General features: G+C 44.5%; 1 protein-coding gene across 1 annotated transcript in view; it reads left to right on the top strand.

Moving 5' to 3' along the window:
- LAMB4 (laminin subunit beta 4) overlaps nucleotides 1-14226 on the top strand; it is a 260547-nt gene that overhangs the window by 81336 nt on the left and 164985 nt on the right. Inside the window, exons 11-12 of the mRNA XM_063929992.1 lie at nucleotides 6-115; nucleotides 12973-13052. Of these exons, the coding sequence (XP_063786062.1) occupies nucleotides 6-115; nucleotides 12973-13052 (190 nt within the window). The remainder of the gene's footprint in view (nucleotides 1-5; nucleotides 116-12972; nucleotides 13053-14226) is intronic.

Below are 14226 nucleotides of genomic sequence, written 5' to 3'. Positions count from 1 at the left end.
TTCAGATTGTAGCTGCAACCCCTTTGGAATTCTGCTTTCCTCGGTTTGTGATGTTTTTACTGGGCAGTGCCAATGTCAGAGTCTTGCGACGGGTCTATACTGTGATGAATGTCTTGTAAGTATGAGAATTATTCCATAAACAGTGCCATTTGTCTTTCTTATTGATATGTCCGGAAGGAGAAATATTAGCCTAGCAGGAAGGAGACAGTGAGCTTTGTACTACACAATGCTGGTATAAATTAACCTTCCAATCATATGTACAAGCAACTTGTAGAAAAGTATTTTATGTATTGCAACACAGTATTTGGGGGGGAAATAAGACCATAATAATTACTGTACAAACAGATTTACTCGCATGCACAATAATTACAGTTACACATAATTATACTTCAAAAAAGCATATAAATAGCAGAGTTTAGCCAACAGAATGTTTAACATAATTGTTTTGTTTTTTTATCAATATGTTTTACGAAAGAGATTAAATAGAGTACAGGATAAAGCATAAAATATATACATAATATGAATAAATGTTTGACTGCACTTAATTTAATAGCAATTTGTAATATACCGTTCAGCTAGAGGTTGGAAGCAAATCAGCGGCAAGTGCAGACGTGCATGGCAGCCGGATATGCTACCTTATGCTAATGAGTATAATGCAGTATCTGTCCATCTTTATAAGCTCACACTGTACGCTGATTTTCGATATGCAGCTAAAGGTGTTACTAATACTATCAGTCCTTACACCCTCACCATGAAACAGGCATCCCATCTCTGTCCACATGCCTCTGTCACTGAGTACACTTCCCCGCATTCATACACGGGGAGAACCGATATTGGTGCACATAACGGCAGCTACTGCTTCTCCCCCATAACGACCATGCTTACATATACCCCATTTTCTCTTGCAACAAAATGTATCTTTTCCCATCTTTGGCCTGAGAATGTGGCATGTTTTCCTGCAGAATTTAAGTTGCAGTGTCCCATGTCATCATAACCCAATCATTCTGCACAGCATAATGAATTGAGCATCATTGCCCAACTTCATTCAACTATGTTTGATTAAAATATTTGAAAAATGTGAATTTGTTAGTAAAGTGAAGAATAGTATTCAAAGGAATAGTGAAACAAAAGTAGAATTGTATTGTTGGAAATTCCACCAGCTGTGAAATTACATGTTCCACACACAAGTCACAACAGCTTCACCAATGTCTACCTGCGTCCAGGACCATATTTTTGTATGGGCTCTATGGGCAGTTGCCCAAGGGCCCCAGGAGGTTAAGGGCCCTATGCTGATAGCTGAGGATCCCCTTTTTCCAGGAGTACCACATATTAAAAAATCGGACTTGAGGAACCGGAGATATCCGACTTCAAAGCAGTGGTCCACCATCTGAGCCTGTTAATTGCTCTTCCCAGCCAGATATCTCAGGTTCTGGCTGATTTAGAGTTTTTCTGAGGGTATAATCCAAAATCTGGGAGTCTCCCCTTTCGGTGGACATTGGCAGCTTGTCTCTACTATGCCCAGAACCAGAGATATCAGCCTTCCAGCAGCTGGTCCCTCCTCTAGCTCCATACGCCTTGTATACAGTTTTATATTTTTGTATGTGGATTACTCTGGCTCCTGATCCTGATCCCCAAATCACGGGTACCTCCTGAAAGGTGAGATTCTCTAGTTTATTTATCCCATTGAAGGCTAAGAAATCTTACCAGGAACTGGAGATATTTGCTGTCAAGCAAGCTGCCCTCCCACCAGAAAATTATGAATATTAAGCCCACTCCACTATCCACCCCTCCCCTGCATATTAAACACCCCCTAACACCCTGAAAGTCATATACCTGGGCCCCTTCATTCAGCCCAATGCCCCGATCTAAAGTTTAGTGTTCTCCCACCAGCCCCATCTCCCATCATCAGTGCAGTAAAGGAGTAATTAGCAGAAATTAGGATTGCAAAACTCTTAATCCCGGGATTCCTGGGATCCCGGGACTGCAGTAGGGATCAGTGTAGGGAGTAGGGAGAGTGGATGTGGAGGGCAGTGAAGAAGAGTGTAGGGAACAGCGCGGGAGGGTGGGTGTAGGGAGCAGTGTGGGACGGAGGATATAGGGAGCAGTGCGGGAGGGTGGGTGTAGGTAGCAGTACTTACTAATAGGCTGGAATCCATGGACACACATTGACCGCGCCGGTAGCATTTCAATTGTAGCACTGGCCGCCAGCCAGTCAGAACGAGTAGTCCAGCAGTAAATCAGGAGCCACTGCTGCGGCCGTTTCCCTGATTGGTTGCCGGTCCACCAGCTCCGATTGGCTGGTGGCTGGCGATACATTTGAAATGCCGCTGGCGCGGTCAGTTTGTGTACATGGCTGCCCACCTAAGCTTTAAACACCCTGCTGCCACCCGGGCCACACAGCTGGATAGCGCTGTACTATAGTGCTTAGCGCTGCCCAGCAAAACTGTGCATGCGCAATCTAATCCTGTGAATCCCGGTATTGGAGGCTCCAACCCCGGGGTCCAAATCCCAGCATTTTTGGGCCAGAATTGGCCTCCCTACTCCAGATCCTACTTGCTGAGCAGAAGATAGAACACCACCTACTACGTGCGGGACATCAAAGCTGCTGCTGACCCCCCCCCACTCCTACCACTGGGACCTACACTGCTATGAAGACGGCCCTACTTGCGACTACATAGACACTGCTTTTGCTGCCAAATTATACATTCTTGTGTGCCTAAATTTTTTTTTATATATATATATATATATATATATATATATATATATATATATATATATGTGTATATAACATTTTTAGACACACAAGAATGTATAGTTTGGCAGATGTGGCACTCGTGGCTTGAATAAAAAGTCTCAATGCATCTTTTAGAGTTTTAACAACGTTTCAGTTGTCTCTCCAACTGTCGTCAGGTTTATAAGCATAATAAAATGTGACACTTACCTTTATACATTTACACCACCAGTGAATTTCCCGCCAGCTCGTCCGGGACCGCTCACCCGGCGTGCGGCTCGGGATGTGACGTCATTGCGCCACGACGGCGCTGTGTGATGAGAACCCTTCACCATGGTAACATTAAACAATCTCACGGACCTGTGGCAACATAATAAATACAATAAATATACAGTGTAACAGAATAATGACTTGCTTAATACATGGCGAACTACTTATTCATCATGTCAGGAGCCACAATCATTAAGTCTCACTAAATTGTCGGCACATAATGAAATGTATATAAAGTAGCGAAACGGCTGCAATGCATACAGACATAAGAGCAAGGGCAGAAAACCGGTTAACTATATACAAAGAAAACAACAGCTTATAGTGTGGTAGCTATATTAAATCTTCAAAGGACCATATAGAGAGCAGGAAATAACACTATATTTACCTAATAAATTGATATTAATTAGAGGACAATAGCGTAAGAAATTGATTAATTTAATCCTTTTGGATAAATGACATTTAATCTGGCTATCCACCGGGCTTCGCATTGTAGTAATTTGGATGACCTATCACCACCTCTAATGTCAAGGGGTATATGGTCTATCATCCTGTATCGTATACTGTTAATCAGATGTTTCATTTCCATAAAGTGCCTAGTGACCGGTAGGTCGCTTTGACCAGATTCAATAGCATTACGGATGGCTGATCGATGAGCAGTCATCCTCTCTTTAAATTTTCTCTCTGTCTTTCCTATGTAGCTTAGGCCACATGGGCACATAATTTGATATATTACATGCGTTGAATTGCAAGTTAATTTATGTTTAAGATTTTTTGGCCTGAATGAGGATGATTAAATGAATTGCCAGTCAACAAGAACTGGCAAGTGACACAAGAGCATTTTAAACACCCTAATTTGGGTTCTTGGCTCAAGAAAGCAGGTTTTGTAGTTTGTTTGATCTTCATTTTTGAAACATCTGTTTTTACTAAATGGTCTCGGAGGTTTCTGCCACGAGAGTAACAGGACATTAATTGGGTATTAGTTAGGTGCAGATTGTCATCTGTTTTAACAATGGGCCAGTGTTTTTTCGCCAAACTGTTGATACCTGGAGATTTAACATTAAATTTATTAACCCATGGAAGCCGCTGTTTCGATTCCTGAGAATCTTTTTTCTGTTGTAAAAGAGTTTTTCTGTCTAGTGACAGCACTTTTCGCTTGGATTCTAAAAGGGCCTTTCTAGAATATCCCCTATCCAGGAAATTAGCTATTAATTGATCGATTTGAGTGTCAGCCTCAACCGGGTCATTATTTATGCGCCTGATTCTCACCATTTGTGAGTAAGGTAACCCTTTGGTCATTGATTTGGGGTGGCAGCTGTGAGCATGTAAAAGTTGATTCCTATCGGTACGCTTAGAAAAAACTGTAGTTGTGAGAATGTTGTTCAGAATAGTTAATTTAACATCTAAGAAATGAATCTCAGATTGGCTCATCTTAAAGGTAAATTTGATGGGTCCCTCAGCCGCATTGTAATCTTCAGTTAGATTGCTGAGGGCTATACTGTCCCCCTTCCATAAGATAAACAAATCGTCTATATAGCGATTGAATAGAATTGCATTTTCCTTGAAGAGTGGATTATTATAAAAAAGATCTTCTTCAATGGCGAATGCCAGGCAAGTGGTTAAAGAAGAGACAGGGGTAGATGCTGAGTGGTGTGCCACATTTATATGAAGGAGAGGAGAAGATGGAGGAATGATGTTGATGAATGAGGAGAAGGAATGATGATGAGGAGCTCTACTGTTGCGCATTGTGTATAAGGGGACTACTGTGTGGTGTAATGTGAATAACGGACATTACTGTGTGGTTAGGTGTAATGTGTACAAGTGGTAACACTGTGCAGTGTAATGTGAATTGGTACTATATTGTTTTTCACTCCCCTTCCCCCACACCCCTTTATTTTTGGCACATACCTGTAGTGCTTGCTATCCCTGTTTCTATCCCTGCTACAGGGCACCAAAATATATAGTTTACGCCACTGAATGGATGCTACTGTGTGGTGCGGTGTAATGTGAGTGAGGGGTACTACTGTGTGGTGTAATTTGAATTGGGGGTACTATTGTGTGGCCATGCACCTTTTTCGGCCTTCCGAACATCAAATCTGGGGGGAGCACCAGTTTCTTACGTTGCCAGGGGCGCTCAGACCCCTAGATACACCCCTGCCCACTGGCCCGCCCTCTATCGCCTGGCCAATTGTTGGCATCAGGAGCCCTGAGCTCTTGCCCTAACAAACTTTATAAAAGTGTGCACAGGTGTGCCTGATTGCTGGTAGCGCTTGTTCCTGGACTGGACCTGCATGGATGGGATCTCATGTATGAAATTGCAAGGTATTTTTGTGTATCAACAGCAATGCAATAATATAATTTCTGCAGCGGGGTACACTAGTATTCCACAGGGAATAACATTGGGGTGTAGAGTTGGATCTTAATCCGAGGCACCAACAGGCTAAAGCTTTGACTGTTCCCAGGATGCACCACCTCCTCTATATCCCCGCTTCCAGGCACTGGAACTCAGTTTGTAAGTTGGTACCTGCAGTGTAGGCAACTAACAGGATGGGCTGCTCTCAGCAGCCCTAAAAAGAGCTTTTCTGAGAAGAAAGAAGACTTCAAGGGCCACAGCACAGGCACTAGTTGCTATATGTCATGCTGACATATCGTGCTGCGGCTCCCTCACCTCCCCCAGCGGCATTGTATACTCCAGCGCCCTGGTTGCCGGGTACTTACAGCGAAGGTGCTCCGGTTTCATCAGGCACACACATACCGCCGTTGCTCTCCTGGATCGCGTGGCCGCACATCTAGGAGACGGACCCCACTATATCTACCAGGGCAAGGAGCACAAGTCGGATTTACTAAAATCCATTTCACATAGGCTCCACAGTATCTGGTGGTGAAGTCCAGCAGACGGGATAAAGCGCTGACCTGTAGCCCCTCCCCCAGGCGCCATCTACATCAGATGTTCCCGCTCTGGAGCTGAATCTCTCTCTCTCCCTCACTCCCCCTCACTCCCTGTCAGCGTTTGGGCGCCATTATACAGAATTGCGCTGATTCTGGGACTGCTGGGCACAGTCTTCTCTGTAAAGCCGCCTGCCTCATCAGTGCTGTGCATTTACAGGACACTTAAATTTTCTACTGTTTAGACAGTGTTAGTTAAGAACAAGTGCATAACTATATGAATATTTAGTACAAGTACTCCGTGATATACATCCAGTCAGTGTTTACTGTGCATTGTTATATCTGTATACATACATAGCTCTATGTAGTATTACCAGTGCAGTTTTATTATAGTTGTAGATAATAATTTCTGCATTGGACATGTGACTGTGTGTGCCAATAGCTGCTGCATGGTTTTCATTCAGTGTATCTCACACATATTGCTATCCCTATATTCTGTACCCTGAGGGGGCCTAAGTGCATCAGGGTTATATATATATATATATATATATATATATATATATGTAGTGTGTTTAAGATATACTATTTGGTATTTTTCTCTGTGTATTTTCAGTCACCCTATACCACTTAAATCCTCTGTTTGTGTTCTGTGTTTGCAGTCACCTTACACAGGGTTTTTTTGTCCGGTACTGTGTTTGTCTGGCTATATTGTACTAATACGCCCTAAGGCTATGTTTCCAAGTAATCTCTGCTACGCAAGGCGGGAATTCCATGGACGCTCCTGCCTCATGCAGTGCTGACACCACGGTTTTACCTGACGAAAATATTACAGCTGAGGGTCCAGGTACTGGGTGTTCTGCACCTCCTAGTCAGCCTGCAGCACGGGTGGCACACCAAAACCCACTTGGGCTGCTTTCTCTACTATGCTGACTACGCTGGTAACAAGACTTACCCCCCCTGTGGGACCTCCTGTGCCATTACAGACGTATATTGTCCCTGTAGTTAATCCACCATGGGCGGATACTCTGTTAACTCTGTTACAGCAATTATATCAGTCCTTGGTTAAACAAACACCTAACCCTCGCCCTCCTAGGACCAAAAGGTCACCTAAGCGGGCAATTTCTTCCTCACAATCCACTCATGGTTTGGATACTTCATCCGATGAAGATGGGGAATATACTGATCCATCAGATGCAGATGCAGCTGCTTCTGATGAGGAATCTATAAAAACAGGTTTATGTACCTGACCAAGTGGAGGCTATCACACTGATTCTTCAGATTGTTGACCCTCCAGATATACGTCTAAGAAACCTGATAAGTTCAAACGTCGGAAGGTTACTAAATTAGTTTTACCACATTCTGAACATTTAGTTGACATACGTCAGGAATCCTGGGAGTCTCCAGGAAAATAATTCTCCCTGTCTAAATAGATGCTAGCTCGGTATCCCCTTGCTGCAGAGTTAAGTAAAAATCGGGAAATACCACTTCCAGTGGACTCACATGTCGCACGTCTTGTGGTGTCTTCTACTCTGCCTGTCACTACCGTCACCTCTCTGAATCGACGGATAAGCGTGTGGAGGGTTGTTTGAAGTCTATTTACACTCTTGCAGGTATTGTACATAGACCTACTATAGCAGCTTCTTGGGCTGCAAAAGCTATTGAAGCCTGGGTTCAAGAAGTTGAGGCGGAGCTACATCTGTATTTTTCTGATAATGCCAGACAGTGTCTTTCATATATTACCACAGCCTCTCCTTACATTCAGGAGGCGTGCTGACAGTCAAAGCGTCTACTATGTCCATTCTGGCTCACCGGATTCTGTGGTTGCGGTCCTGGTCTGTGGATCTGGAGTTCAAAAAGACCTTGGAGATGATCCCTTTTGAGGGAAACATCCTTTTTTGGGAAGATCTGAACAAGATTGTTGCTGACTTAGCGTCTGCTAAAACTGCATGTCTGCTGAGTACTAATCCTTCGGCTACCAAGGCTAAGAGTACCACCTTTCATTCCTTTCAACCTCCAAGTAAAGCAAAGGGTCAGGCGTACCCAAAATAGGCTCGCACTTCCAAAACCTCTAAGCCCAAACCTAAACAATCCTGCTCTGCCCGTTAGCCTGCTTCCAAACCAGACAACCCTGCTGTATGACGGGACGGGCCTCCCCCTGGGGCACCCCAGGCTGGGAGGCTGACTTCTGCGGTTTGCCCAGGTATGGTTACAGACCACTTCAGACACCTGGGTGAGGGAAGTCGTCGCTCACGGATACGCCATCTCTTTCAAGAAACGTCCCCCTCGCCAGTTTTGCTCTACAAATATCCCTTTGGATCCGTTGAAAGCAAAAACTCTACATTTGGTGGTGCAACCCCTCCTGGACACAGGAGTGATAGTGCTGGTGCCTCTGACTCAGAGAGGCAGGGGGTACTATTCAGCGCTGTTCCTAGTTACGAAACCGAATGGATCCTCAAGTCTTTGAACAAATTTGTGAAGGCATCCAAATTCTGTATAGAAACTCTTCGCTCTATTGTTCTGGCCTTGGAACCCGAGGACTATATGGTATCCCTGGACAAACAGGATGCTTACCTACATATACCTATTGCCATGTCGCATCAGCACTATCTGCGGTTTGCTATTGGCAACCTACATTATCAATTTAGGCATTGCCTTTTGGACTGACCACAGCTCCGCAAATCTTCACCAAGGTCATGGCGGTCTTGACGGCCCTTCTCCGCCGTCAGGGTATCAGGATCCTGCAGTATCTGGACGACTTGTTGATCCTGGTGAACTCCCAAGAGGTTCTCCTCCATCATCTGGAGCTGACGGTCCAATTCCTGCAAGCCCACGGGTGGCTCATCAACTGGAAGAAATCCTCACTGGTCCCTGCTCAGAGCATGGTGCACCTTGGGGCATTATTGGACACACACAACCAACGGTTGTTCTTGTCTTCGGGGAACGTCCTGAAACTTCAGGACAAGCTAAGATGCTTCCTATCTCGCCCATGTGTGTCGATATACTTGGCGATGCAAGTACTAGGCCTCATGGTGTCGGATTTCGCGCTATTTCTTTCTCGCCCTCTGCAGCGGTTAATCCTTTCCAAGTGGGACGGCCTGCCTCATCGGATCAGGTCTCACATGATTTCCTTGATTCCATTAGTTCGTCTGTCTCTGAGCTGGTGACGGATGCCAGTTGGAGCAACACTTTCTTCAGGGTCGGTGGACCAAGGAGGAATCTCTCCTTCTGATAAACATTCTGGAGTTGCGGGCAGTGTTCAATGCTCTGAAACTGGCCCTGCCTCTGGTACAGAACAGGCCTTTTCAAGTACAGTCGGACAACGCCACCACGGTGGCGTACATAAATCATCAAGATGGCACTCAAAGTCGCATGGCAATGATGGAAGTGTCAAAGATTCTTCTATGGGCGGAATGCCATCTGCCAGCCATATCGGCAGTGTTCATTCCGGGGGTCCTCAACTGGGAAGCGAACTTCCTCAGTTGTCAGGACATACATGCCGGAGAGTGGAGCCTTCATCCGGAAGCCTTTCAACTCCTAGTGGACAAGTGGGGCCTACCAGTCTCGAAACAATCACAAGGTACCGGTCTTCGGAGCAAGGACAAGGGATCCGCAAGCAGCGTAAGTGGACGCACTGGCAATTCCATGGAACTTTTGGCTGCCGTATGTGTTCCCTCCGGTGTCACTCCTGCCCAGGGTAATAAGGAAGTTGAAGCTAGAAGGAGGATTACTACTTCTATTCTCTCCAGCGTGTCCCAGATGGCATTGGTTCTCAGACCTGCAGGGTCTCTCAATAGAGCGTCCTCTTCTACTTCCGCAATGCCCAGACCTCCTCGTTCTGGGCCCTTGTGTCTACCAGGATCTGGCCCAACTGGCTTTGATGGCGTGGCTCTTGAAGTTTCAGTTCTGAGGACCAAAGCTCTGAGGCGGTCATTCAAACTATGTTGAAAGCCCATAAACCAGCTTCGGCTCGGATTTATTATAGGGTCTGGAATTCTTACTTCACCTGGTGTGCGGCTAAGAATTATGATGCATACAAGTTCAGTACTGCCAAACTTTTGGCTTTTCTGCAACAGGGCCTGGACTTAGGCCTTCGGCTGGCCTCCCTCAAGGTTCATATTTCAGCCTTGTCGGTTTGGTTTCAGAGAAAAATTGCGTCTCTGCCTGACGTTCATACATTCACTCAGGGTGTTTTACAGATTCAGCCTCCCTATGACCCTCCTGTGGCTCCTTGGGATTTGTCGGTTGTTCTGGATGCCCTACAAGAGTCTCCGTTTGAACCTCTTGAGTCTGTGGACCTTAAGTGGACCTTAAGTGGCTTACACTTATGGTCTTATTTTTGCTGGCTATTGCCTCTGCTAGAAGGGTTTCGGACCGTGACCATGCGGTTCTTAGAACTTGCCCTGGTTATTGGTACTCTGCCTAAGGTGGTGTCGTCTTTCCACCTTAACCAAGAGATTGTGGTTCCGACCTTTATTTATCCTGGTTTGTCCTCCAAAGAACGGTCTTTGGATGTGGTACGGGCTCTCCGTATATATGTGAAGAGAACCGCCTCTCTTGGGAGATCTGATTCTCTCTTTGTCCTTTTTGGTTTTCACAAATGTGGCTTGCCTGCGAATAAGCAGACCTTGGCCAGATGGATTAGTGATTGCACAAGCTTATGTACAGGCTGGACTTCCAGCTCCTGCTACTATTAAGGCCCATTCTACTCAGTCTGTTGGACCTTCTTGGACGGCCCACGTGGCGTGTCCCTAGAACAATTGCGTAAGGCGGCTACGTGGTCCTCAGTGAACACGTTCATCAGATTCTATGCCTTTGATACTTCCGCCTTCCAGGATGCTTCCTTTAGACGACAGGTTCTTGTGCCCGCTACAGTGCGTCCCCTCCCATGAGAAACTGCTTTAGGAGATCCCCGATGTTATTGCCTGTGGAATACCAGTGTACCCCGCTGCAGAAAAGGAGATTTATGGTAAGACTTACCATTGTTAAATCTGTTTCTGCGAGGTACACTGGATTCCACAGGGCGCCCACCCTGATGCACTTCGCTTCTTTGGGTTTGTATGGCATTAGCCACTGGTACCTTCTCCTGTCATGAGAATGTGGTTATCTGTGGCTACTAACTACTGTCGTCTCTTTTACCTGCTACTGCATTGGACTGGTTAACAAAACTGAGCGCCAGTGCCTGGAGGCGGGGATATAGAGGAGGCAGTTCAGTGCATCCTGGGAACAGTCAAAGCTTTATCCTGTTGTTGCCTCGGATCAAGAGCCAACTCTACACCCCGATGTTATTCCCTGTGGAATCCAGTGTACCTCGCAGAAAGAGATTTAACAATGGTCTTACCATAAATATCCTTTTTCAACTGCCAGATAATCTTTGACACAACATTAAAGAGAAAACCTGCTGTGTCCCAACACCTCCCTGGGTCTTCCTCTTGGCCCAGTCCCAAACCCAGGTCACCTTAGCCCGGGGCACCCAAAGTGTTGTGCCCTGTCTTGCAAACACCTGGGGTGGCATCCGGACTAGACTGCCACAAGATATATATATATATATATATATATATATATATAAAAATATAAATATATGGGTCGCACTCACGTTTAGATCAAAGTCCATCCGCTGGGGTGTCATCCACAGAGGCTCTCACGAGCATCCAATTGTAGAAACCAAATAAATGGAGCACTCACCAGTCTTAGTCCTTAAATATGCATGCAGCTGATGATTTAGTGTTTTGGATGAGACAGCTTCTGTGACGTTTATTCTCCTGATGATGGTCTGTGTGGGACCGAAAACGTTTGAGATACTCTATTATGCTGCAAGGTGCAGCTGAATTATGCTGTCAGTAAAATAAATTTGGTGCATATTTAAGGACTAAGACTGGTGAGTGCTCCATTTATTTGGTGTTTTTATATATATATATATATATATATATATATATATTTATTTATTCTTTAATGCTAGTAATACCATAGGGTTCCCATAAATTTTATATAAAAATTACACCAATGTGACCTGAAGTTTGGTATAGCCATAAAATCCATAATTCTGCATTTGTCGCAAATAAGGATTAAGAAGTTATGGGAGAATATGATCTGGGAGTCAAAACATTGGGTTATGAAAAAGGAAACTTTTCTTGGAAAGGCATTGCAGAGCTGGATTTAGGGCCTAATTCACACCTGATCAATCCTCTGCAGATTTGCAGAGGGCTGCGATCAGATAGTCACCGCCCATAGAGAGTGAAAACCTGCCCTTGCAAGTGTGCGAATGCAAGCGTATGCCGTGATACAACTTTGCCAAACAGTGGACAGCTGCAAATCCATTCGCAACTCTCTCTCACCATCAAATTATATTTCCAGTCTGCGCAGTCTGTGCGTAGTCCAGGACATACTCCTATAGTGCAATAGAATCAGGCTGATCGGGGCTCACACACCCTCCCAGAAAATGCTTTGTAATGCCTGCGTTTTTCCTGATACTCCCAGAATACAGCCAGTCACCACCTACAAATGTCCGCTTCCTGTCAATCATCTTGCGTATGCCTAGCGATCTAAATGTTTGAGATCTCTCTCATACTCCTGGGACAGTAGACCAGCTCACTTCACTGGTCCGGGGGGCTCGATGGTGTTTAAAGCAGCAAATCACCTAATTATGGTCCTGGAAAACAGTGCAAACTGTCAAAATTCATGGCACTGTACAGTGGAGAACGAGGCAGCCTAATTTACAGGGTCTGTGGGGTGGTCCCCCCTTGACTCAGGGGACAGTTTGCACTCCATTACAGATACGCTTCTGAGTTTCTGGTAATTAAATATGAGCATGCTGGGCATCTGGAATGTATGGAACTCAGTCTACACTGTAAGTAAGTGCACTTAGAGGAATGTGCAATTGCATATCATAAGGCTCATTTACGTAAATGACCCTTATGATCTATCATAAAATATTTATACTGTGAAACTGTACTCTTCAATGACCAGAAGTAATGTTTAATGTATTTTCCATTCATGCATATATGAATATATCCATTTTGTGTTTTGTGTTATTGCACTGCCTATGTCCTGTTCATATCAACTTAACAATGAATATTTTTGTTACATTTTAGCCTGGTTACTGGGGCCTTGGGAACAGCCTGTATGCTTGTTCTGCTTGCAACTGTGATATTGGAGGTGCACATAGTAGTGTGTAAGTACTGTATACTAGTTTTCTTTATTTACAAAATGTACAGCAGCTACCCCTATGGAAGCAGATAGGACTGTATTATCTCTATTGAACTGTAGTCTGTAGTATATCTGTAACAAATTAATTGTACTGTAGGTGACAGCCTATAGATCTCAGTCCAGGAGGTATATAAACCCCTTCAGTGTTATGAAATAGGTCATAAATTTAATCTTTTACCACACCCCCTTTACTTCCCAACAGCTATGGTTGCTATTCCACTAACTAATGTATCAGTTGTTACATAAACCTATTACATTGTAAGCTCATTTGTGCGGGACCAACTTTATCTCATTCTGTATGTACTGTACTTTCCAGAATGTCAGGAAGACTTTTTTAATCTGGTGTTTTCATGCATTTCTTGATTAGAAGTAGACAAGCCTCTTGGATCCATTGAAATGGGCGTTCCAGAGGCTTCATGACGTGATCTGTAGCAAATTGTGTCTTTGTGACCCAGCTGTCCAATGTTGCACAGTTGCACTGTTTTGCTGTGGGAGACAACCATGAAGTAATTTACATCATTATAGTCCTACAATTACCACTTCTACTTTACCCCAACCCCCTCCCAAAGAGAGAGAAAAACAATTGTAGCCCTGAACAAGTGAAAAGAAAAGGCTCAAGCTGTAAATGAAATACTAAAATAATGAAATCCAATGGATGGTATCAGTGCTGAAAGTAGGGTGGTACGGAGTACCATTAAGAAATATGGTGGTGGTACGCATTTATAAGGGGCATAAAATGGTGTCAGTGGCATAACTGTGTGGCATAATATGTAATAGCATTCCTGTGTGTGGCATATTGTGTAATGGGTGTTATGGTGTCTAGCATAATGTGTAATGGGCATTATGGTGTGTGGCACAATGTGTAATAAGCATTACGGTGTGTGGCATAATGTGTAATAAGCATTATGGTGTGTGGCATAACGTGCAATGGGCATTACGGTGTTTGGCATACTGTGTAAGGGGCATTATGGTGTGTGGCATAATGTGGCCATACCCCTATTGTCATGTAGTCACTCCCTTAGTTTTGGGTTTCCATGCCCCCTCATGACACATGACCAGTACCACTAAGAAAAAAATTCTACTTGCACCATCGGGCGGTATCCAATTAGCTGCGGTAAATAACCGTGGCTAATTGTCTC

The sequence above is a fragment of the Pseudophryne corroboree genome, chromosome 6, assembly GCF_028390025.1.
Source record: "Pseudophryne corroboree isolate aPseCor3 chromosome 6, aPseCor3.hap2, whole genome shotgun sequence".
In the NCBI taxonomy this organism is placed as follows: Eukaryota; Metazoa; Chordata; class Amphibia; order Anura; family Myobatrachidae; genus Pseudophryne; species Pseudophryne corroboree.
Note: the sequence above shows the minus strand (reverse complement) of the source record. Positions and strands in the feature narration are given on the sequence as shown.